General features: G+C 38.8%; 1 protein-coding gene across 9 annotated transcripts; it reads left to right on the top strand.

The window, feature by feature from the left end:
• Positions 1-182: 182 nt before the first annotated feature.
• On the top strand, positions 183-22,718 carry RIOX2 (ribosomal oxygenase 2). 9 transcript variants are annotated; one of them, XM_058184988.1, is made up of 12 exons: positions 184-312; positions 1,807-1,948; positions 2,326-2,458; positions 3,546-3,978; positions 6,324-6,443; positions 7,624-7,752; positions 8,134-8,237; positions 9,361-9,463; positions 10,008-10,173; positions 10,545-10,633; positions 11,033-11,137; positions 21,779-22,718. In XM_058184988.1, the coding sequence occupies exons 4-12, from the start codon at positions 3,550-3,552 to the stop codon at positions 21,935-21,937; spliced, it is 1,404 nt and encodes a 467-aa protein (XP_058040971.1). In that variant the 5' UTR covers positions 184-312; positions 1,807-1,948; positions 2,326-2,458; positions 3,546-3,549; the 3' UTR covers positions 21,938-22,718. The 9 variants fall into 9 exon arrangements, with proteins under 9 accessions (XP_058040970.1, XP_058040975.1, XP_058040971.1 ...); XM_058184986.1 differs by having other exon boundaries at positions 205-307; XM_058184987.1 differs by lacking the exon at positions 1,807-1,948 and having other exon boundaries at positions 183-312.
• The last annotated feature ends 24 nt before the right edge of the window (positions 22,719-22,742 follow it).

Here is a 22,742-nt window from a genome sequence, read left to right as displayed (position 1 = left end):
ACTGTTGTGACAAAATAAATACATAAATAAAAACAACAACAACCACAAAAAACCATACTCAAGCCGGTGAACTTCTGCACGCGACTCAAGGGCACGGAAAACCGCGAAGGCGGCGCTCGTGCCGTTTGTGAGGAAAGCTGTTGCCCCGCCTGGTCTATTTGATAGGCGGGCAAAAGCAACAAGTCCGGTTCAATAAGGGAGGCTGCCGGGTGCACGCCTCCTCCTCCTCCTTCTGAGCAGCGGCCTTTGCTCGTCCTGCAGCCCACGTGGCTTTGCCGGCGCCCTTCCAGAACCGAATTCTAAGCAGGTCAGGTCGGTACGAAGTGCGCGCGAAAGGAACACAAGCGGGTGCTGCTATTTTTTGCCCGCTTCCCGAAAGAGAGGCTGGCGCTTCTTTGTCCATTCCCGCTTGGGGGTGGGTGGGTGGCTCCGGTCCCTTCTTGCCTACCTTTTCCCCCGGCGAACGCTGCCAGACCTTGTTGCTTTTTCCGCGCTTCTTTGCCGGTTCAGGCTTTGCTCTTGAAATGGGCATTGGGAGTGGGAGACTTTTTTTTCCCCCCGGAGCGCCCGTGATTTTGAGGGAGCTGGGAAGCTACGAGGCTTGCAATCCAAATTGGGGACGGGGAGCGGCCTACCAAGTGGCATGGAAATGTGTCCTTCCTGGTAAACGCCGGGACAGATTGTAGGAAGGAAAATACACCTTTTGCTGATTCGGAGGAAAGGGACTTGTGCAGAAGGAACTCTATTCTGGGGTGGGGGTGGGCTTGGCCCTTTGCGGATCTTAGGAGTAATGGAGCCTGTTGGATGTGAAAACGTGTGACCCCCAGTAAAGATCTTCCAGACTATAGTATCCACCTACCCCCATCTTTTGGGGTGTACACTATTATAAGGAATAACTTGGATTTCCATTAAAAGCAGTCCAGTGCTGTGATTATGGTACAAGGATAAGCCTAGGTGTTGTTTTTGTTAATACTCAACTCCAATCTTTTCTCCATGAATTTGTGACCAGCATGCTCTCTTGATTGAAAATGCAACAAGTTCCTGTCTCAGAAAAGAAAGTATACACCCATCCACAGCCACACCCCTTTATGGGGATAACAAAAAAAAAATGTTCTAATACCATTTCAAAATAGCATGTAAGTCAGGCAACATGATCAACAAGCAAGGAGGCAGGGGGAGAGGAAAGCCATAGGTAAACAGTTTCTTCTTTTTTTCCATATTTGTTGATCATCTGACCTGATCTACATGCTATTTTGAAATGGTATGGGAACATTTTTTTTTCTTATCGCCATAAAGGGGTACTTGTGTGTGCCTGTCTGTGTGTGTGTAGTTTTTTGTTGCATGAACTTGTTCCATTTTCAATCAAGACAACATGCTTGTCACAAACTCATGGAGAAGAGACTGGATTTAAATATTAACTAAAACAATAGGGACGCAGTGGCTCAGTGGCTAAGACACTGAGCTTGTCAATCGAAAGGTCGGCAGTTCAGAAGTTTGAATCCTTAATGCCACGTAACAGGGTGAGCTCCCATTACTTGTCCTAACTTCTGCCAACCTAGCAGTTCGAAAGCACATAAAAAAATGCAAGTAGAAAAATAGGGACCAACTTTGGTGGGAAGCTAACAGCATTCTGTGCGCCTTTGGTGTTGAGTCATGCTGGCCACATGACCACGGAGATATCTTCTGACAGCGCAGGCTTTTCGGCTTTAAAACGGAGATAAGCACCACCCCCTAGAGTCGGGAACGACTAGCACATATGTGCAAGGGGAACCTTTAACTTTACCTTTACCTTAAAACAACACCTAGGCTTATGTGGACTGGATGCAGCTGCAGTGAGTCTGTCTTTCTTTACTACTGGATTAAAGCCATAGCCACTTCTTGAACCATCATAAAGCTACACAGGAATTTGATCCCAACTGCCAAACTCTGCTCTGCTTCTGTTGCATCTGTAAGTCATTGCCGGATCTTGATTTTCTGATTTGTACAAGTGGCATACTGTAATTGGTTTTCTGGTTTTACTGCTGGATCTCCTCAGGATTGTCCCCAGCCATCTAGAGTCCTCATCCTGTATTCCATATGGCATCTTCTACTATGAAATAAACAGATTGGAAAAGAGGGCAGCAAAAGCCCAGAAGGAAGGATACAGCCTCTGCCATGATTATGCAACTAATAAGGACCTATACACTGGGGCTATAGAAACTGTATAGCTGTTGGGAACCACATATTTTTAGAGGATTTGTGAGAAGATGGTTGAAACTGATAAATACAGGGAACTTGTAAATAATGAACAATAACTGAATTTTATATTTCATTGTTATTTTCTAGACCTTGCAATAAGGAAAAGGATTCATTTATTTACATAACATATCTATGTAGCCTCCTATCTTACAACTAACTGGGTGGCTTCCAATGAAAAATTGTTCCATCTAAAGTTAACATCCCAGGGTTGCCATTTCAGGTACTTTTAATACAAAATTACGTTGATGTATTCTGCTTTCTTCCTGAGATTAAACAGCAGGGGTTTTCTGATACCCTGTTTATACAAAGATTCCAGTGGATTCTGTGCAAGTAGAGTTGTAGGCCACATGAACAATACTGGTTATTACATATAAAGTCCTTTATAACATGGCTTTGTGCTGTATTAAGGACCATTTCTCCCAGAATGATTTTGCTGACCCGGTTAAGTAATCTTGAGAGAGCCTGTTGAAGGTCCTTTCCACTGGGAAGTGAGGGAATCATGGGCACAAACAGCCTCCTCTGTGCTAGCTGAAGGGTTGGGAAGTGTCGCTGGCACTCTCAAAACAATTTTACTCAAGTGGACTTTTGAAGCTTTGTGTTACTGCCCTGTTTATTCTTTTATATGCCTTTATGCTCAAAAGCATTTATTCTCTGTGATTGTACTTTGTGATGTTTTCTGCATTTTAAAAAAAATGTTTCTATACACATCCTTGGGTGGTGGGAGCAGTGTAATAATGATGATGGTGATAAAAAAATAATACATATTGTTCTGCAAGCTTTTTTTCTCTGTGGAGAATCATTCCAAAGAATACATTTCATACAGTGACCTGTCATCACTTCTGTTAATACCTTGGATGACATAAGTTTAGATTAGTGGGGGTTTTCCAAAATTGCAAAATTGGGATTTCTGGTGACAAGTGAATTGATGTGACCCTGTGTGAATAAAACTTAAGAGTTCTTGGAGGGACTAACTAGTTTTTACAGATGTTGATATCATGTTCTAAACTTTATAATTTGGGTTTAAATGTTATAAACCCCTTTCGTAGTTCACATTAAAAGAATAGCAAGGTATAAAGCCAAAAAAAAAAAAAAGTTGAACAGGACCTAATTTCTTGGAATTTGAATCTAGCAGTGCCCTATGCTTCCTGATCCTAAGCAATTTTGCACATAAATAAAATCCACTGGTTTCAGTACATCATGCTATGTCACCCCATCTACATGGAAAATCAATTTAGAATGTACTTGTTGAATGTGTTTTGATGAAATATATATAAAATCAGGTATTTATTTCTTTGTTTCTTGTATAGCATCATGCCCAAGAAAGGAGGAAGACGAGCTAGAATAGAGAAGAAACCAGATTTGCCAAGCAAGCTAGCAAAAACAGAAGCAGTCAGTCCTTTGCTTTGGAAATATGACAATCCAGAGAGCTTATTTGAAAGTTTGATTTCTCCTGTCAAAGAAGATGAATTTTTTAGAGAATATTGGGAACAGAAGCCACTGTTGATTCAGAGAGATGATTCCTTCGTGGCATCGTATTATCAGTCTCTCTTTCAGTTAACTGACTTGAAAGACCTAGTCAAACTAGGCTTGTATTATGGAAAAGACATCAATATATGTAGATGTACGAATGGCAAAAAACTTATTTTTAATAAAGATGGAAAAGTAACCTATACACAACTGAAGAAAGATTTTGATCAGAAAAAGGCTACTGTACAGTTTCACCAGCCACAGAGATTTAAGGTAAATAAAGAACAATTGTTTGCATTTTGTGGCTGCTTTTGTGCTTCTCGACTTTGACTCAGAACTAGTGTAGTTAGGAAGAAAACCATCGCATGATTTGTGCCCGGTCTTTGCTTTAGGTTAATGTTTTTAAACTGAAACAAAAAAATACCACAGATTACTTAATTTTTCTACTTAGCATTTGTTTTTACTTTTATTTTTAGTTTTTCTGTTTTGTATTTTTTTAGTTTAAATACATTTATTTATAAAATTTATAGGCCACCATCTTACCTCAAGGTAACTCTGGGCGGCTACATAGTTACTATTTACATGTATTGCTGAGACTCATTTCACATTACAGGTAGTCCTTGGGTTATGATGTCAGCTGGAACCCAGATTGCTGTTTCTGTAAAGTGCAACATTATATGAATTTATCACTTAATGACAACAATCCCAGCAATCCTAGTTGCCGTCATAACCCCAAGACACATTGATTGTTAAGCCGTAGGAGTCCTTTGTAAGGATCATGAGGGTGCCATGGGTGTGGGAGAGTCCCTGGGAGGCACAACATAGGAGCCATGGCAAGGGGAAAGAGACTGTTTATTTTTTATTTATTTATTTATTTTGTCACAACAGTATATATAAGCATAAGTATGAAATAACTATACAATATATAAGCATATATATAAGCATAAGTATGTAATAACTATATTAATTGGATATAATGAAAGGAAACAATAGGACAGGAACGGTAGGCACGCTTGTGCTCTTATGCACACCCCTTGCAGACCTCTTAGGAATGGGGTGAGGTCAATAGTAGACAGTTTTTGGTTAAAGCTTTGGGGATTTTGGGAAGAGACCACAGAGTCAGATAGTGTATTCCAAGTGTTAACAACTCTGTTACTGAAGTCATATTTTCTGCAATCAAGATTGGAGCGGTTAACATTAAGCTTAAAGTATTGTGTGCTCATGTATTGTTGCAATTGAAGCTGAAGTAGTCTTTGACAGAAGGACATTGTAACAGATGATTCTATGAATTAAGCTCAAGTCATGCCGAAAACGGTGTAGTTCTAAATTTTCTAAACCCAGGATTTCAAGTCTGGTAGCATCAGGTATTCTGTTGTATTCAGAGGAGTGGAGAACTCTTCTTGTAAAATATTTCTGGACACGTTCAATTGTATTGATGTCAGAAATGTGGTATGGGTTCCAGACAGGTGAGCTGTGTTCAAGACTTGGTCTAGAAAATATTTTATATGCTCTGGTTAGTAGTGTAGTGTTTCTGGAGAAACTGTGGGCCCATGCAAGCCCAGAAAGGTTAAAGGAAGGAGGTCATAGTGCTGCAACAAGTGCATAGAGGCCAAGGGTGGGTGTGAGCACCAGGGGACTGAGGGAAAGAGGCCATGGATTTGTGTGAGTGCAGGGAAGTTTCATGAAGGATGCCCCAGCAGGGACACTAAGGAAAGGGGGCTGTTGCTTGGCACCAACTTGGGGTTGGAGGAAAGAGGCTGTGACACCATGCATGCACAAGATATCAGTCTTGCAGGAAGTTGTGAATTTTCAACAACTAAAATGCAGTGATAAAACTGACATTTTTTATGAATGAGAATCTATTTGAGTTTTGGGATTGGTTAAATATAAGTTCAAAATTATAGCCCCTATATAAAGTTTTAATTTGTTTCTAGTAAGCTGAAGTAGCTATGATACCATTGTTTCAATTCTTGGGAATCACTAAGTAACACAGTGTGGAGTGATCTTCTCTTTGTTACTCAGCCAGTCACATTTTTTCTTCCTATTCCAAAGGCATTCAACAATCTATAGCTATTATCTGATTTTGTTGGAATTATCTGCTGCTCAACTTTTTCTCCCAAATAATCTTGTCATACACAGATCTTAGGTTTTCTTCAAATATGCTGATAACTCCAATTGCTTCTTCGTAGCCTTCTAATGATGAGGATAACATAATTGTATCAGGCTTTCATTTTTTAAACCACTCTCACTTGATGTTCCTTGCTTGCTTTCTACCCAAATGGAGTTAGATTGACCAAGTCTTGGCATGGTCCATTTACTGTAAATGTCAGAAGAGTTTTGTAATGCTAGGATCCTGAAAAAGACCTACATAGAAGTTTGCTAAAGAAGATAAAGTTTACTATTTTTGCTTTAGTTCTTGCTTGTTTGAACATTGATTTGTCTCAGTATTAGTGAGCTTTATTTAGGCTTCCTTTTCCTGAGTATACACAATTTTTGTCTTATGCAGATCTTACTATATTTCGAATAGTAGGATGCAACACTGATATAAATACAGATTTGTATGATAAAAGACAGTTGATTTTCCATTGTTAAAGTTATTTCTCTTGTATTAAAATAAGGATGAGCTCTGGAGGATACAAGAAAAATTGGAATGTTACTTTGGCTCATTGGTTGGATCTAATGTTTACATCACTCCTCCTGGATCCCAAGGCCTACCTCCACACTATGATGATGTTGAGGTAAATAAATCCTTATTTGCCTGTAAATTTTCTGCTCACAAGTATTTTCTTTTTTTTTTAGAACAAGTTTTTATTGATTTTTTTAGTTTCCCCCCCTACACACATACATAATTTATGAACAGAGTATTGACCATATCGTATCTTATACAATTCAATGTATTCAAATATATTTTACTTGCATTTTTTGCCAAAATATTCTTTTTTTCATAGTTTTTATTCATTTCCTAATATTTCCTTGCTCATTTTATTAAGTCACATCATCTTTCACCCTCAAGTTCTAATTTCTCCATTTTTATTCATATTCATTCCCTTTCATTCTTTTTTTTTTTAACTATTTCAGTTTTTATCCTAATATATTCAAATATATTCAGGGTTGTCTTTTTTCCATTTCAACTTTTCCTTTTCACAGCAGTCCTTCTCCTCTTGCTTCTTTCCCTCCCTCCTTTTTTCCTACCTACCTTCTGCTCTCCTCTCCTACTTCCCCTTCCTTTCTCCCCCTCCACCCTACTTCTTCCCTATCTAACCTTCTCTCCTACTTTTATTTCCCCTACCTTTTCTCCTTTCCTCTTCCCTTTCTTTTTTCTCTCTCCCTCCTTCTCCCCTTCCCTCCTTCTCCTTTTTCTTATCTCTCTCCATTGCTGTATTTATTTTCAATATTTCTGGTGTGCAGACAACCCCGATTTTCTCATTTATTACGCATATTTCTCAAACCTCCCCTCCTATATTTTAGTTATTAACATTGTCTTCATCTTATTCCATTTGTATTATACAATCAATTAGTGCAACTGTCCACCTCTTATTTTCTTAACGTTTTTGTTCACCATTCAATACTTACTATTTTCTTCCAATAGTGTACATCATTTACTAAGATTTCAATTTTATTCCCTTTTACATCTTAATTTCAATCATTGCTCACAAGTATTTTCAAGAACATGCTATGGATTGAAAAATATGGAAGTTGTATTTTAGGAAATTGCATAACCATGATAAAACCTACACTAGATGCTGAGTGTATGTCTACAAGCACATTTTGCTTTAAATGAAAAATTCTTGCTGTCTCTATTAAAATTGTTTGTGTATGTGGAATTTGGCTGCCATAAATATGTATTCTTTAGAAAGACTAGGTAAAAAGTACAATTTGCTGTAGGTATTCTGATGCGTGTTGACATGGCACTCCTAGGTATTTATCTTACAACTTGAAGGAGAGAAACACTGGCGACTCTACCGCCCAACTGTATATCTAGCTCAAGAATACAATGTTGAACCTGAAGAGAAAATTGGAACACCAACTCATGATTTCATATTAAAGGTAGCATGTGCAAACTCTTTTTATTCTTAAGCCATATAAAAAGAGGATAGACTTAATTTAATATTTTCAGAATACATTTATGCTCATGTAACAGCGTATCCCATTCCTGTTCTTTTTCCTTTCCCTGCCACATCTGCTCAGAGGATTTCCTAATTTAAAACATAAGTAGAAAAAGCACGTAAAAGGAAAAAGAATCTGTTCTGTATGCCCAATATAGTTAAGATGTAGAATTTGAAATCTACTTTTATTCCAATGCAGCTGTGCATGAGATGAGAGGCTGTGTCATTGTTTTGTTATTGACAGTAGGTGGGCAAACATAGCAACTTAAGCATAAGCGCTTATAGTTCATATTATAACTATCATGCTTGCATTTCTTTTCAGCCAGGAGACATGCTGTATTTTCCAAGAGGAACAATTCATCAAGCTGACACTCCTCTTGGAACATCTCATTCTACTCATATTACCATTAGCATGTATCAGAACAAGTAAGCATCTTGTATTATATTTCTAGTTCGATTTGGTTAATGGTTTTACTGAAAATAGACAGTTGTTGGCACGTTGATACTTCAGTCATACCAGAAAAGTTTTAAAACAAAATTTGGTATGTATTGCTGTTACATGCAGAGATTGCTCTGTTACGTTTGGGTTTATGTATAGCCAGCAGCACAGGAAATACCATTCAGGTGATAGGAAGAATCGATTCAGCTGAGCATCAATGTATCCTAGAAACTATTGCCCCATGGTCAGTGAAGAAATGGAAGCTGAAAAGTGATTGGTTGTTTCAGTAAGATTGCAGCCTGAAAAATATCTCCAAATTATTAATGAAGTAATTTTTGGAATGGACTTCATAGTCCCTCAGATTGAATATTTCTGAAAATCAATGGGGAGACATCAGAGATATAGTATAGGCAAGAATACTTAGGAACATTTATTAACTCTGTTTTTTTTCTTGAGGCTTTCCTTGCTTTTCATGTTCAGCTATTGTGAGATCTGAATACCAGTAATAACTTTCATAAAACATTCTGTAGGCTATTATGTACATTGGAAAATTATTTTTTATTGGGATTTGAGCACTTCACTTTCTCTTTGGGGTCCCCTTAAAGTTCTCTTTGAAATTGCAATTAATAGAAAGTTCTGCAGTCTACCTCTTATGGAAGGAGACCGAACCACGTTTTTAAGAAATCATTAAATTTTAGAATCACATACAATACTTTGCATTTGACAAACTGCCATGAAATGTGTCATAAAATAGTTGCAGGGAGAAGTTGGACATGCACAAAGCACTCATTTCATTGAAAACTAAAATCAGGAATCTAAAAGACATGAAGGTGCTCAAGATCTTGAGTACAAGGTAGAGATGAATCTTGGACAGTGCTATGAGCCACAGGTTTAATATCCCTTATCCAAAACATGCTATCTGATACAGTCCAAGCACACTGGTAAAACTGAGTCCTCACTTATGTCAGTGAAAATCTGGATGTATGGTATGAGGTTCTGAGCTTTGCTATTTTGGCCAGTTTATGAACATTGTATCCTCAAGAAACATTTCTGTAGATTGTTAATATCTTATTTGTTCTTAATAACTTTAATTTGTTTTGTGCATGCCAGCTCTTGGAGAGATTACTTACTGGACATGGTTCCTGGACTTCTTTTAGATATAGCAAAAGAAGATGCTGAATTTCGAAAGAACATTCCAAGGCAATTGTTAATGGTAAAACTGCGAGGCGAAAGGAAAAATAATTTGTTTGTCTGCTTCCAGAAGCAAATTTTGTAGCCGCAGTGTTAATTGTAAAGTAATTCCTTTTAATCATCACTAAGAGTTCCATGACACTATTTTTGTCAGAACTGTGAGCCTTAGCTCTTGCGAAAGATCTTACATTTTTTTTTCATTTTTAAATACCTTTATGTGAAAACAGTATGTTAATGAGACTTCCATATTTCTAATGTGATATTTTTCATGCTGCTTTATCAGCTTATGATAGGATCATAGAACAATTATATTCTGGATATATTTCTTACAAAAATTTAAAACTTAAAAATACATAATCTAAAACTGAATTTGAAATGTACATTTTCATTTTCTTAAATAACAAATATTGCATTCTTGGATATATGTAACTGACTTCTTTCTTGTTCTACATCAGTTATTAATATAAAGCATTCACAAATCTCCTTTATCATTACATGAATGGCCTCTATAATAATTAAGTTCTCATTTCAGGCTGTTAGCACGTTATTCTTGTCTTTTTGTTTAGAAAATGGATTTATCGGATTCATCCAAGCACTTAAGTAGCTTCCTGAAACGCCTTGAAGGTCATTTGGAAAACGGGAGGAAACTGAGATCATCTTATATGAAAAAAGATTTTATTACGAGCAGATTACCTCCGTTTATTGGAACTAATTTGGATTTTCTCACTCCAGGTGACATTTAAAGTCTCTATGGATATATTTTGCAAAAAATAAGGGGACAACTTTTATTGTAATCATAATTACAAAATATTTAAAAACTAATCACATGGAAGTAGCTTGCAAAAATTCATACTTAAAGAGACAACACAGTTACTACATTTAAAAAAAACATATCCATGTTTCAGTTTATATTAAGGGGATTTGCGGAAGATTGCATTAGCAGCCTCTTGAGTCTATACTACTCATCCAGGGCAGACTGAAGAAGCCATTATCAGTCTTTGTAGTAGCTGCAACTGCTTTTCATAGTTTGAATGTGACAAGTAGTTAATGTTGCCTAATAGCGTTTCTCTTCCAAATAATGTGGATGTTCTTTCTTTTTTTAGATGGAACACTACCAAAAATAGACAGCACAATCAGGTTAAAGTTTAAAGACTACACAATAATTACAACAGAATCAGAACAAGATCTTCTGGTGAGTACAGAGGAGGAAGGCTCACAGAAACATATTTTTCCATGAGGCCACCTCTATGGTCAACATGCTGTTCTTAGCATGCATAGTTGTGTCCAAGATCATCTAATTGAGCTGTGTAATTGTATTATAGTAATACTGTTGCTCTGTTCCATAAATAGAAAGTGCTAGTATTTAAGAAGGTTAAAAGGCTATACAGTGTAAACTTGAAATATGAGCTGAGGTCAGAAATGTAATTAAATTTGTAAAAAAAAATGCTGAGCATAATTTAAGAGTCCCACAAATAATAAATGAAAGTTAGTTATTCACCCAGCCATGAAGAGAAGCAATGATTGTATAAAAATGCGATTAAGTTGTGTAATAGCTGGCTAATGTATAAAAACATTTCTTACGGTTTTTCAGAACGATTCAGTCAAAGAAATGGTTTTTGTTTATCACTGCTTAAAGAATAAAAGGCAGATCCATATGATGGGGAATGAGAATATGAACGAGGAAGAAATAGCAGAGGTTGGTTTTATTTCTATTCAGCAGATCTTATCGTGCTACAGTCCGTATTTTATTATTTTTAAATCCCAAATATCTTTTTTCAAATGGCATTGTTGTCTATATTTTCTTCTCTGCAGTTGTCAGGAGTACAGCTATAACTGTATTTATAACCAATATTGAAACCAGAATTTGCTTATTATATATGAATCATGCCCAATTTTATGAGTTTTTCTTCCATGGTTGTTAAGCAAATCATTATATTTGTTAAGTGAATGCTTGTCAGTAGATGGCTAGTAAGGTTGCAAATTGTAATTGTGTGACCCCAGGACAATGCAGCTGTCATAAATACATGCCCATTGCCAAGCACCTGCATTTGGATCATGGGACTGCGAGGATGCTATTATGGTTGTAAGTGTGAGTTTCAGCTATAAGTCACTTTTTTCTGTGCCCTTGTATCTTTGAACAGTCGATAAATGAATAGTTCTAAGTCGAGGACTAACTGTACATACAGTTGCAAGAAAAAGTATGTGAACCCCTTGGGATTACGTGGAGTTTTGCATGAATTAGTCATAAAATGTGCTCTGAATGTCATCTAAGTCACAACAATAGAAGAACACAGTCTGCTGAACATAATACTACACAAACATTAGATGTTGCCATGGTTTAATTGCACATAACATGTAAACATTCACAGTGCAGGGAGGAAAAAGTATGTGAATCTTTGGACTTAATAACTGGTTGACCCTCCTTTGGCAGCAATAACCTTAACCAAACGTTTCCTGTAGTTGCAGATCAGACCTGCACAACGATCTGGAGTAATTTTGGACCACTCCTCTTCACAAAACTGTTTCAGTGTAGCAATATTCTTGGGATGTCTGGTGTGAATCGCTCTCTTAAGGTCATGCCACAGCATTTCAATCAGGTTGAAGTCAGGACTCTGACTGGGCCACTCCAGAAGGTGTTTTCTATGCTGTTGAAGCCATTGTTTTGTTGAATTACTTGTATGCTTTGGGTCATTGTTCTGTTGCATCACCCATCCTCTGCGGAGCTTCAGTTGGCGGACAGATGGTCGTACGTTTTTCTGCAAAATGTCTTGATAAACTCTGGAATTCATTTTCCCATCAATGACAACAATCCGTCCAGGCCCTGAGGCAGCAAAGCAGCCCCAAACCATGATGCTCCCTCCGCCATGTTTTACAGTGGGGATGAGGTTTTTTTTTCCCCAAAAGTTTTTATTTTCATTTTCTATCATCATATTATCCATCATCTTTTAACTTTCATTTATTACCTATTCAGGCCTGCTTCCTTCTTTCCCTCTCTCTCCTCCTCTCCCTTTCCAATCCCTTATTCCCACCAGTTCAGTCTGAAGTGGTATTTGAGCAGCCCCAATTTCATTTCAAATCCTTTTGCTTTTTGGTTACATATCTTCCGTCATACCTGTACATTTTTAATCAATCCATATACCATCTTCCACCCTCCTCCCCCAACCCTCCCCCCTCCCCCCCCAGGACTTTCCAGAGCAAATACAGGGTATTATAACAAACAATCACAAACTAAAATAAACTAATCATACATAGACTTCCACTCCTCTCTAAAACTTTAACTCATCTTATCCATAAAAACGAAGAAAGAAAATATAGTTCCATCAATACAAATACAGTTTTCCCTTCGTAGATTTCTTCTTTCAGTCCAATTTTAAATTACAGTCCATCTTCTCCACTTACGTATTTTTTCAGATTTCATAGTTTTTATTGTCCAGTCTTCACCAATCAATGCCACAATTAATGTTCCATCTTTCGATGCTGCTCCATCAGTCAAATATCATTACTACAATTACATATCTAACGTTTAAATTACCAAACATTTAATAAACTATCCTTAGTCAATTAACATACTTAAAAATAATATTCGTAACATCATTTTTCTTCTTCATTCTTTATACATTTACACTCCATTTAAAATACAATTTACTTCTTTCTCTAGTCTTAATAATTACAATCTTGCTTTGATCCCCACAGCATTTGAATCATATAAATCCAACATTTTCAAAATCTTACTTATATTCCCACCACTATATGTTACAAAACTATCACCATATTTCATCAAATACCATTACTACAGTTACATACCCAAAATTTAAGGTATTAAACATTTAACTTATATTCAATTAATATACCTAAAACTAATATTCCTAAAATCCTTTTTCTTCTTCATTCCCTAAACATTTTATACTCCTTTTAACATACAATTTACTTCTTACTCTCTATTCTTAATAGTTACAATCTTGCTTTGATCCTCCCCCACAACCTTCTGTAATTCTGCTGCCAACATTAAAGTCTCAGTTTCAAATTGTGTTTGCTTTACTTCCTCCCCTTCTTTAACCATTCCCACCTCTCCTTCCTTCTTACTTCCTAACAATGGTAAACATCCAGCCTTCAATACTTTAGTATAGAAATTTCTTGCTTTAAAAACTGTATTAAGACAATATTTCACTTCCTTATAATTTATTGTTATTCCAGCTGGTACATTCTATCTATACTGTATCTGAAGATTTCTAAGCTGGTCCACCAAAAATGTGTATTCTTTTCTATTTCTTAACATTTTAAAAGAAATTTCCTTCAATACCAATACCTTTTGTCCCAATATTTCAATTCCATTTTTATAAGATTTCATTCCTAATTTTCCTAGATGTAAAATAAATTACTATATCTCTTGGTAAATGCCTCTGCTTTGCTACCCATGAATTAACACAATAATTTTTTTCAATTTGAATTTCAATATCCACTGGGCTCTGTACCATCAGCTGTGCGAAGGTTTCTGCAAAAAACTTCTTGTTTATATTCCTTCAAACCTCTTACTCTTCATGCATATTCCATAACACTGTATTGCAATAAAACCCGTTCATCCTCTGCTCTTTCCACCTTGATCTGGAGCGCCTTTATTTTGTTTTTAAAATCCAAATTTACTTGATTAATTTCTTCAAATCTATCATCCAACTGCTTTATATGGAGTTGATAGCCGGGATGGCAGTTGATACCCCCAGGCTTATGGTCATGGGGGATTTCAACTTGCCATCAGCCGGTGTGTCGTCAACGGCGGCTCGGGAGTTCATGGCCTCCATGACGGCCATGGACCTGACCCAATTAATTGATGCCCCCACCCACGTCGGGGGAAGCACACTGGATCTGATTTTTGTCTCTGGACAGTGGTTGAGTGGTCTGGAAGTACGAGAATTAGCCATTGAACCTCTGTCATGGTCAGACCACTCCCTCCTTCGTCTGGACTTTCGGACTGCTGCTCCTCACCGCAGGGAGACGGGACCAATACGTTGGTTCCGTCCCAGGCGACTGATGGACCCGGAGAGGTTCCTGATGGAGCTTGGGCCGCTCCCTGGCGATCTGGCCCACGGCTCGGCCGAGGAGCTTGTTGCGGCCTGGGAACAGGCCGCGGTGGGTGCCTTGGACCGTGTCGTGCCTTTGCGGCGTCTGACCCGGCGTAGATCTCAACCAGCTCCTTGGTTCTCCGAGGAGCTGAGGGAGATGAAATGCCGGAGAAGACGCCTAGAGAGCGCGTGGAGGTCCGGCTGTTCCGAAGCTGACCGAATACTAGTTAGGCCTTTCCTCAGACCTATCTAGTGGCATTGAGGGAGGCCAAGCGGGCCTATGTCTCTACCCTCATTGCGTCAGCAGAGAACCGCCCAGCCGCCCTGTTTAGGGTGACTCGCTCCCTCCTTAACCAGGAGGGTTGCGATGACCCCTTACAGGGTTGTGCTGAGGATTTCAGCAGGTATCTGTTTGACAAAATCGCTCAGCTTCGGGATGGTCTGGACCAAAACTGGGTAGTTTCGGGCGAGGTGACGGAGGCTAGTCTTGTTGAGACCATCTGGGAGGAGTTTGACCCTGTGGCTCCCGAGGACATGGACAGGTTGCTGGGGCGGCTGAATGCCACCACATGTTTATTGGACCCGTGTCCCTCCTGGTTGGTGCTGGCCACCCGGGAGGTTACACGAGGCTGGCTCCAGGGGATTGTTAACGCTTCTCTGAGGGAGGGTGTTGTTCCCACCGCCTTGAAAGAGGCGGTGGTGAGACCCCTCCTCAAGAAGCCTTCCCTGGACCCAGCTGTTTTGAGTAACTATCATCCAGTCTCCAACCTTCGCTTTGTGGCGAAGGTTGTTGAGAGTGTGGTGGCACACCAGTTACCCCAGTACCTGGATGAATCTGTCTATCTAGACCCGTTCCAGTCTGGTTTCCGACCCGGTACAGCACGGAGACAGCTTTGGTCACATTGGTGGATGACCTCTGGAGGGCCCGGGATAGGGGTTATTCCTCTGCCCTGGTTCTCCTTGATCTCTCAGCGGCTTTTGATACCATCGACCATGGTATCCTGCTGCGGTGGTTGGGGGATTGGGTGGGAGGCACCGTTTCGGTGGTTCTCATCCTATCTCTCCGACCGATCGCAGACGGTGTTGGCAGGGGGCAGAGGTCGACCTCGAGGCGCCTCCTTGTGGGGTGCCACAGGGGTCGGTTCTCTCGCCTCCTGTTCAACATCTACATGAAGCCGCTGGGCGAGGTCATCAGTGGTTTTGGGGTGAGTTATCAACTGTACGGATGACACCCAGCTGTACATTTCCACCCCTGACCACCCCAATGAAGCTGTTGAAGTGTTGTCTCGTGTGTGGAGGCCGACGGGTCTGGATGGGGAGAAACAGGCTCAAGCTCAACCCTCCAAGACTGAGTGGCTGTGGATGCCGGCATCCCGGTACAGTCAGCTGCAACCGCGCTGACTGTTGGGGCAATCATTGGCCCCAATGGAGAGGGTGCGCAATTTGGGGTTCTCCTGGATGGACGGTTGTCCTTTGAAGATCATTTGCGACCGCCTCCAGGAGAGCTTTTTACCAGGTTCGCCTGGTCCGCCAGTTGCGCCTTTCTAGACCGGGATGCCTTATGCACGGTCACTCATGCCCTCGTCACATATATTAATTCAACCTGGTGTCAAGATTTTAACATAATTTACAAATTCTGTGACAACAATTTAGAGACTCTAATTATCAACTGCAAACCTTACTATTCGCCTCGTGAATTTTCCTCATTTCTTCTAATTGCTGTTTATGTCCCACCACAAGCCTGTGTAAACAAGGCATTACGAACTCTAGCTGACCAAATCATGGAGGCTGAAGCCAAACACCCTGATTCACTGGCCATTGTTTTGGGAGATCTAAACAAGGCAAACTTAAGGAAAGAGCTACCAAAATACTTTCAGCATGTCAATTGTCCCACCAGAGGCAAGAATACTCTAGACCATTGCTACACAACACTAAAAGATGCTTATCGGTCTTTACCACGTGCAGCTGTAGGACACTCTGATCATTGCATGATTCACCTTGTACCTGCTTACAGGCAAAGACTTAAAACCACAAAACCAACAATTAAATCAGTGAAGACCTGGACGGAGGAGGCAAAATTAAAGCTACAGGCATGCTTTGACTGCACTGATTGGAATATTTTTAAAGATACCTCTGCAGACCTGGATGAACTCACAGATACTGTAACATCATATGTCAGCTTCTGTGAAGACCTATGTGTACCTACAAGGAACTTGCGAATATACAGTAACAACAAACCTTGGTTTACACCTAAACTTAAGCAGCTACGACATTCCAAAGAGGAAGCCTACAGAAAAGGTGATAAAATGCTGTACAATCAGACCAGAAATGCACTAACAAGGGAGATCAGGGCAGCAAAAAGCTACTCTGAAAAGCTAAACAATCAGTTTTCAGCAAATGAACCAGCAAACATGTGGAAAACTCTTAAAAATATCACCGGCTATGGCAAACCTCCTTCCCAGGCTGAAGGTAATCAACAACTGGCAGATGACCTGAATGAGTTTTACTGCAGGTTTGAAAGGAAACTACAGCCACCTATCTCCACAACCCCATCTCAGACACACCAACAACAGCCAAGCCTCCTACAACTGACCCCATTTCATTGGGTTCACAACCCCTAGTGATCACAGAAAAGGAAGTGCAGGACCTATTTCACAGACAAAAGCCAGGAAAAGCTCCAGGCCCAGATAAGATAACTCCTTCTTGCTTAAAAGTCTGTGCTGACCAATTGGCCCCCATCTTCACCCATATTTTCAATAAATCACTAGAGATGTGCTATGTTCCTTCTTGCTTCAAACGCTCTACCATCATCCCAGTGCCGAAGAAGCCCACCATCAAGGAACTGAATGACTACAGACCAGTTGCTTTATCATCTGTAGTCATGAAAACCTTTGAAAGGCTAGTGCTTTCCTACTTGAAAACTATCACGGATCCGCTGTTAGACCCTTGCAATTTGCATACCGAGCAAATAGATCAACAGATGATGCTGTTAATATGGCTCTGCACTACATCCCACAACATCTTGAGTCTCCAAGGACCTATGCAAGGGTCCTTTTTGTAGACTTTAGTTCAGCATTCAATACCATCATTCCAGACATTCTTCTAACTAAGCTAAACCAGCTACAGGTACCGGAACAGACTTGTAAGTGGATCACAAGCTTCCTAACAAACAGGAAGCAGCAGGTGAAGCTAAGCAAGATCACATCAAATACCTGTACAATTAGCACAGGGCCCCCCAAGGCTGTGTGCTCTCCCCACTTCTCTTCTCTCTGTATACCAATGACTGCATCTCCAATGATCCATCTGTTAAGCTACTGAAGTTCTCAGATGACACAACAGTGATTGGTCTCATTCGAGACAATGACGATCGACGACTAGCCTTGTGGTGCAACCAAAACAATCTGGAACTGAACACACTCAAAACCGTAGAAATGGTGGTAGACTTTAGGAGAAACCCTTCCATACTTCCACCTCTCACAATACTAGACAACACAGTATCAACAGTAGAAACCTTTAAATTTCTAGGTTCTATCATATCACAAGATCTAAAATGGACAGCTAACATCAAAAACATCATCAAAAAAGGACAACAAATAATGTTCTTTCTGCCCAACTCAGTAAGCTCAAACTGCCCAAGGAGCTGCTGATCCAGTTCTACAGAGGAATTATTGAGTCTGTCATTTGCACCTCTATAACTGTCTGGTTTGGTTCTGCAACCCAACAAGAAAGACACAGACTTCAGAGGATAATTAGAACTGCAGAAAAAATAATTGCTACCAACCTGCCTTCCATTGAGGACCTGTATACTGTATGAATCAAGAAGAGGGCCGTGAAAATATTTGCAGATCCCTCACATCCTGGACATAAATTGTTTCAAAACGACACTATAGAGCACTGCACACCAGAACAACTAGACACAAGAATAGTTTTTTTCCCGAAGGCCATCACTCTGCTAAACAAATAATTACCTCAACACTGTCAAACTATTTACTAAATCTGCACTACTATTAATCTTCTCATCGTTCCCATCACTCATCTCCTTCCACTTATGACTGTATGACTGTAACTTGGTTGCTGGTAATCCTTATGATTTATATTGATATATTGACCATCATTTGTGTTGTAAATATTGTATCTTGATGAAGGTATCTTTTCTTTTATGTACACTGAGAGCATATGCACCAAGACAAATTCCTTGTGTGTCCAATCACACTTGGCCAATAAAAAATTCAATTCTATTCTATTCTATTCTATTCTATTCTATTCTATTCTATTCTATTCTAGGCAAAGCAATATTAAAAAACAACTTTTTAACTTTCGCTTTCTTCACTTACAGTTTCCACTTAAAAGGAAGGGAAAAAAAAGAAAAATAATCTTGTTTCTTCTCCTCTTGAATTATAAAAAAATAAAGAATAAAAAAAATTATTCAAATCCTTATTTGAATCCTTAACATAATCTCTTCAATTAACATCAACGCCAACAACTAACAGGCATTTCCTTAACTTTCGCTTTCAATCCACAAACGCCATTTTCTTTTCTTCGTCTCTATTTTTTCAAACTAAATCTTCTAATTAGGGAGTTTCAATTGATACATACATGCCTGTACTCCTGTTTTCGTTCTGCCTGCCTTAAAATCCAATCATTGATCCCTATCGATGGCAGGAGTGGACGCTGCCTTTAGCTCTGCTCGTTGGAACAGAGGCGCCTCCGGATCTGGAGCTTGTTCCGGGCTTTTGAAGGAGCTTCACCATCAAGCCTCCAGAATAATTTCTGGGGCTTTCCGGGGGGCTCAACTTCAGCCCGAATGCTCTCCTTCCCCTCTTTGCCCGAGGGGAAGATTTCAAGCCGCCAGACAGCTGATCTCCGCTGTCTGGACGTCTCTACAAGATCGCGGAGTTGGCGGTCTAAAAAAAGACCACCATCAGGGCAGCGGAGCCACCAGAAGTCCAGTGGGGATGAGGTTTTGATGTTGGTGTGCTATGCCTTTTTTTCTCCACACATAGTGTTGTGTGTTCTTCCCAAACAACTCAATTTTGGTTTCATCTGTCCACAGTATATTTTGCCAGTAGTGCTGTAGAAGATCCAGGTGCTCTTTTGCAAACTTCAAATGTGATGCAATATTCTTTTTGGACAGCAATGGCTTCCTCCATGGTGTCCTCCCATGTACTCCATTCTTGTTTAATGTTTTCCTTATTGTAGATGTTTCAACGAAAAGGTTAGCATGTGCCAGAGATTTCTGTAGGTCTTTAGCTGACACTCTAGGATTCTTCTTTACCTCATGCAGCATTTTGCGCTGTGCTCTTGCGGTCATTTTTATAGGACGACCACGCCTAGGGAGAGTAGCAACAGTGCTAAACTTTCTCCATTTGTAGACAGTCTATCTTACCGTGGACACATGAACATCAAGGCTTTTGGAGATACTTTTGTAACCCTTTCCAGCTTCATGCAAGTCAACAATTTTTGATCGTAGGTCTTCTGAGAGCTCTTTTCTGCGAGGCATGGTTCACATCAGACAGTGCTGCTTGAAATCAGTAAACCCAAAACAGGTGTGTTTTTAAAGGGCAGGACAGCTGTCAGCAACACATCCAATATCATCACACTGATTGGAGTCAAGGTTGGCTCACTCCTGGCTCCAATTAATTCTGGGAGAAGTCATTAGGCTAGGGTCTCACATACTTTTTCTTCCCTGCACTGTGAACGTTTACATGTTATGTGCAATTAAACTATGGCAACATCTAATGTTTGTGTAGTATTATGTTCAGCAGAATGTGTTCTTCTATTGTTGTGACTTAGATGACGTTCAGAGCACATTTTATGACCAATTCATGCAAAACTCCACGTAATCCAAAGGGGTTAACATATTTTTTCTTGCAACTGTATGTCTTTTTACATATAGAATACAGTTCATTTTCCTTCATTTTTGAAATTGCTTGGATTCCTCTTCATAATTTTTGTAAATAAATGTAATCCATAGATGCACCTGTAACATGTGAATACATGTTCTCTGGAAGAAAACTTTTGTTTATATATTTTGATTTATATGACCACTCCTCTTGCCAGTGTGACTGTGGGAGGCAAAGAAAATTTTATATTTGGAAGAATAAAAATAACTATAAAGCACTATATATAACCAGAGAGAAAAAAGAGTTGACTGCCAAGGATAGAAACCACAAAGCAATGACAAATCACCCCTGCCTCATTGAGGTCATGCCTCCTGTGCCTGGTTAAACAACCAAGGTTTCAATGCTTTTGGAAGGCCAGCAAACTTGAAATCAATCTAATCTCAGGAAATTCCAGAGGGTGAGTGCCATGACCAAAAAAAGCACACAAGATGGCGTCCCATTAATTGATGGGATATAAAACATGACTTCTCTACCTTTTATTTAGAGCATGAGAACAAATAATAATTCTGTATTTCAGGCTCCAATATTTAGGGGTATAGTTTTGTTTATACATTGATGTACATGCATATATCAATGTATACTGATTAATTTACATACTATAGCAATTTTCATTTGATTGGAAAACTTTATAGTCAAATTCCTGATCACCAATGAAATATTTTCAGAAGCCTTGGTCAGTCATATTTTTGGATGCTAATTTTTTTCTTAATTGAAATGGGAAAAATAAAATGCTACCTAGTCTTTGGCATAAGGAGCAAACGTAATAAATGAAACCATAATAAAGTTGGGAAGATTATTAGTTTGTGTAAGTAATTTCAGTTCAGGCAAAAATGTTTCTCTTCAATTAATTGTTAAAACCAAAAAAAACCAAACTCCAGGAAAACAATTTCTCATAAACATACTATTATATCATCATTTTGTCTTAAAACTTTGCAAGTATGTTGCACATTTTCTCATTTGAAATAGTTTTCTAGAATTATATTAAATCTATGATTGCATAATGTATTCTAAACCATAGTGTGGTTTGAATTTGATTTGGTATGTTATATGGATCTTGTCTTTGTAGCTTGATTTATGGCTTAATGCAGTTTGTGATCCCAATGTTTTCAAACTATTATTTAGAAAATTGTGATTTAATGTGCTCCGTATGAACAATATATATCATATAGTTCTCTTCCACTTGTGTGACATCTTGATACATAACATTTGGGTTCCTACAATTATAATCAGTATGAGCCTTAGCCAACTGAAACACTAGTTATGTTCACAACTATGTATAGTTATTATTAGGCCAGTTTACGTATTGTTCTGTAAATTAATTTATATGTAACTAATGTTTACTTGATTTTTTAACAAGCATTTTTCTTCTTTAAAAAGGCACATGGATTACGATTTCCTCTCTCTCACATGGATGCACTGAAGCAAATATGGAGCTGTGAAACTGTTTGCGTTAAGGACCTTAATCTTGGTTCAGAAGCAGAAAAAGAGAACTTAGTGATATCATTGTGGACTGAATGCCTTGTTGAAGTAATCTAAAGATAGATTCTCATCATGGTTAAGAAACTTTATATATTTTGGATTTGTGTAGAGGAGTGTATGAATATAAATCACCTTAATGAATAAGGACTCGATAATCAGGCAAAGCATATTACATAGAAATTATTCATAAAAGGCTCTCATATAGTCTTAGGCATTTAGTAAGATTGTGAAACATCTGATTCTTTTCAAGATGCCTGAAAGTTATGAATTTAGGCATACGAATCTGAAATATGAGCAGGACTCTTACCTGATTTCTTAATGTGCAAAATAAGAACACACTGGAGATACTAAATATAGTTGTGGTCAGTGATGAGTTTATACAGAAAGTTGTTTGTGTTACTTAAATTTGCTTCCTTAAAGTGTCATCTGATATTGTGACTAGTGGTGTTCTTTGAATGAAGCCAAGACAGTTCTTATAAACATCTTGCAGTATAATAAATTTCTTCAAATGAAGAAAATTCTACAATTTGTTTAGCATCCTGTTTTGTGTCCATGAATATCAGAAGCAGCATTTTACTGTACATGTAAGCTCATGAGCAGGAGAATGAAAATTATGGCTCTTAAGTTTCTTTTCCTTTTTAACCCAGGTACCAATGCGGAAATATATGGAGAGTGTTTGATTGCTTTTTCATTGGGTGGAAGCCTTTTCACAATATTCTCTGCAATTTTGAATCTGTACATATATTTTAGTCTTAAGTTCCAAGCCACCAATATCTTCTCCCTTTTTCTTCTTCAATATGCGTGTTACTTTACTGAAAAAGTTGGTTTGAAAAATATAGTACAACTTACGGCATCGATAATT

This window comes from Ahaetulla prasina, chromosome 5 (assembly GCF_028640845.1).
Source record: "Ahaetulla prasina isolate Xishuangbanna chromosome 5, ASM2864084v1, whole genome shotgun sequence".
Lineage (NCBI taxonomy): Eukaryota > Metazoa > Chordata > Lepidosauria > Squamata > Colubridae > Ahaetulla > Ahaetulla prasina.
This window is presented reverse-complemented; position numbering and strand designations above follow the sequence as displayed.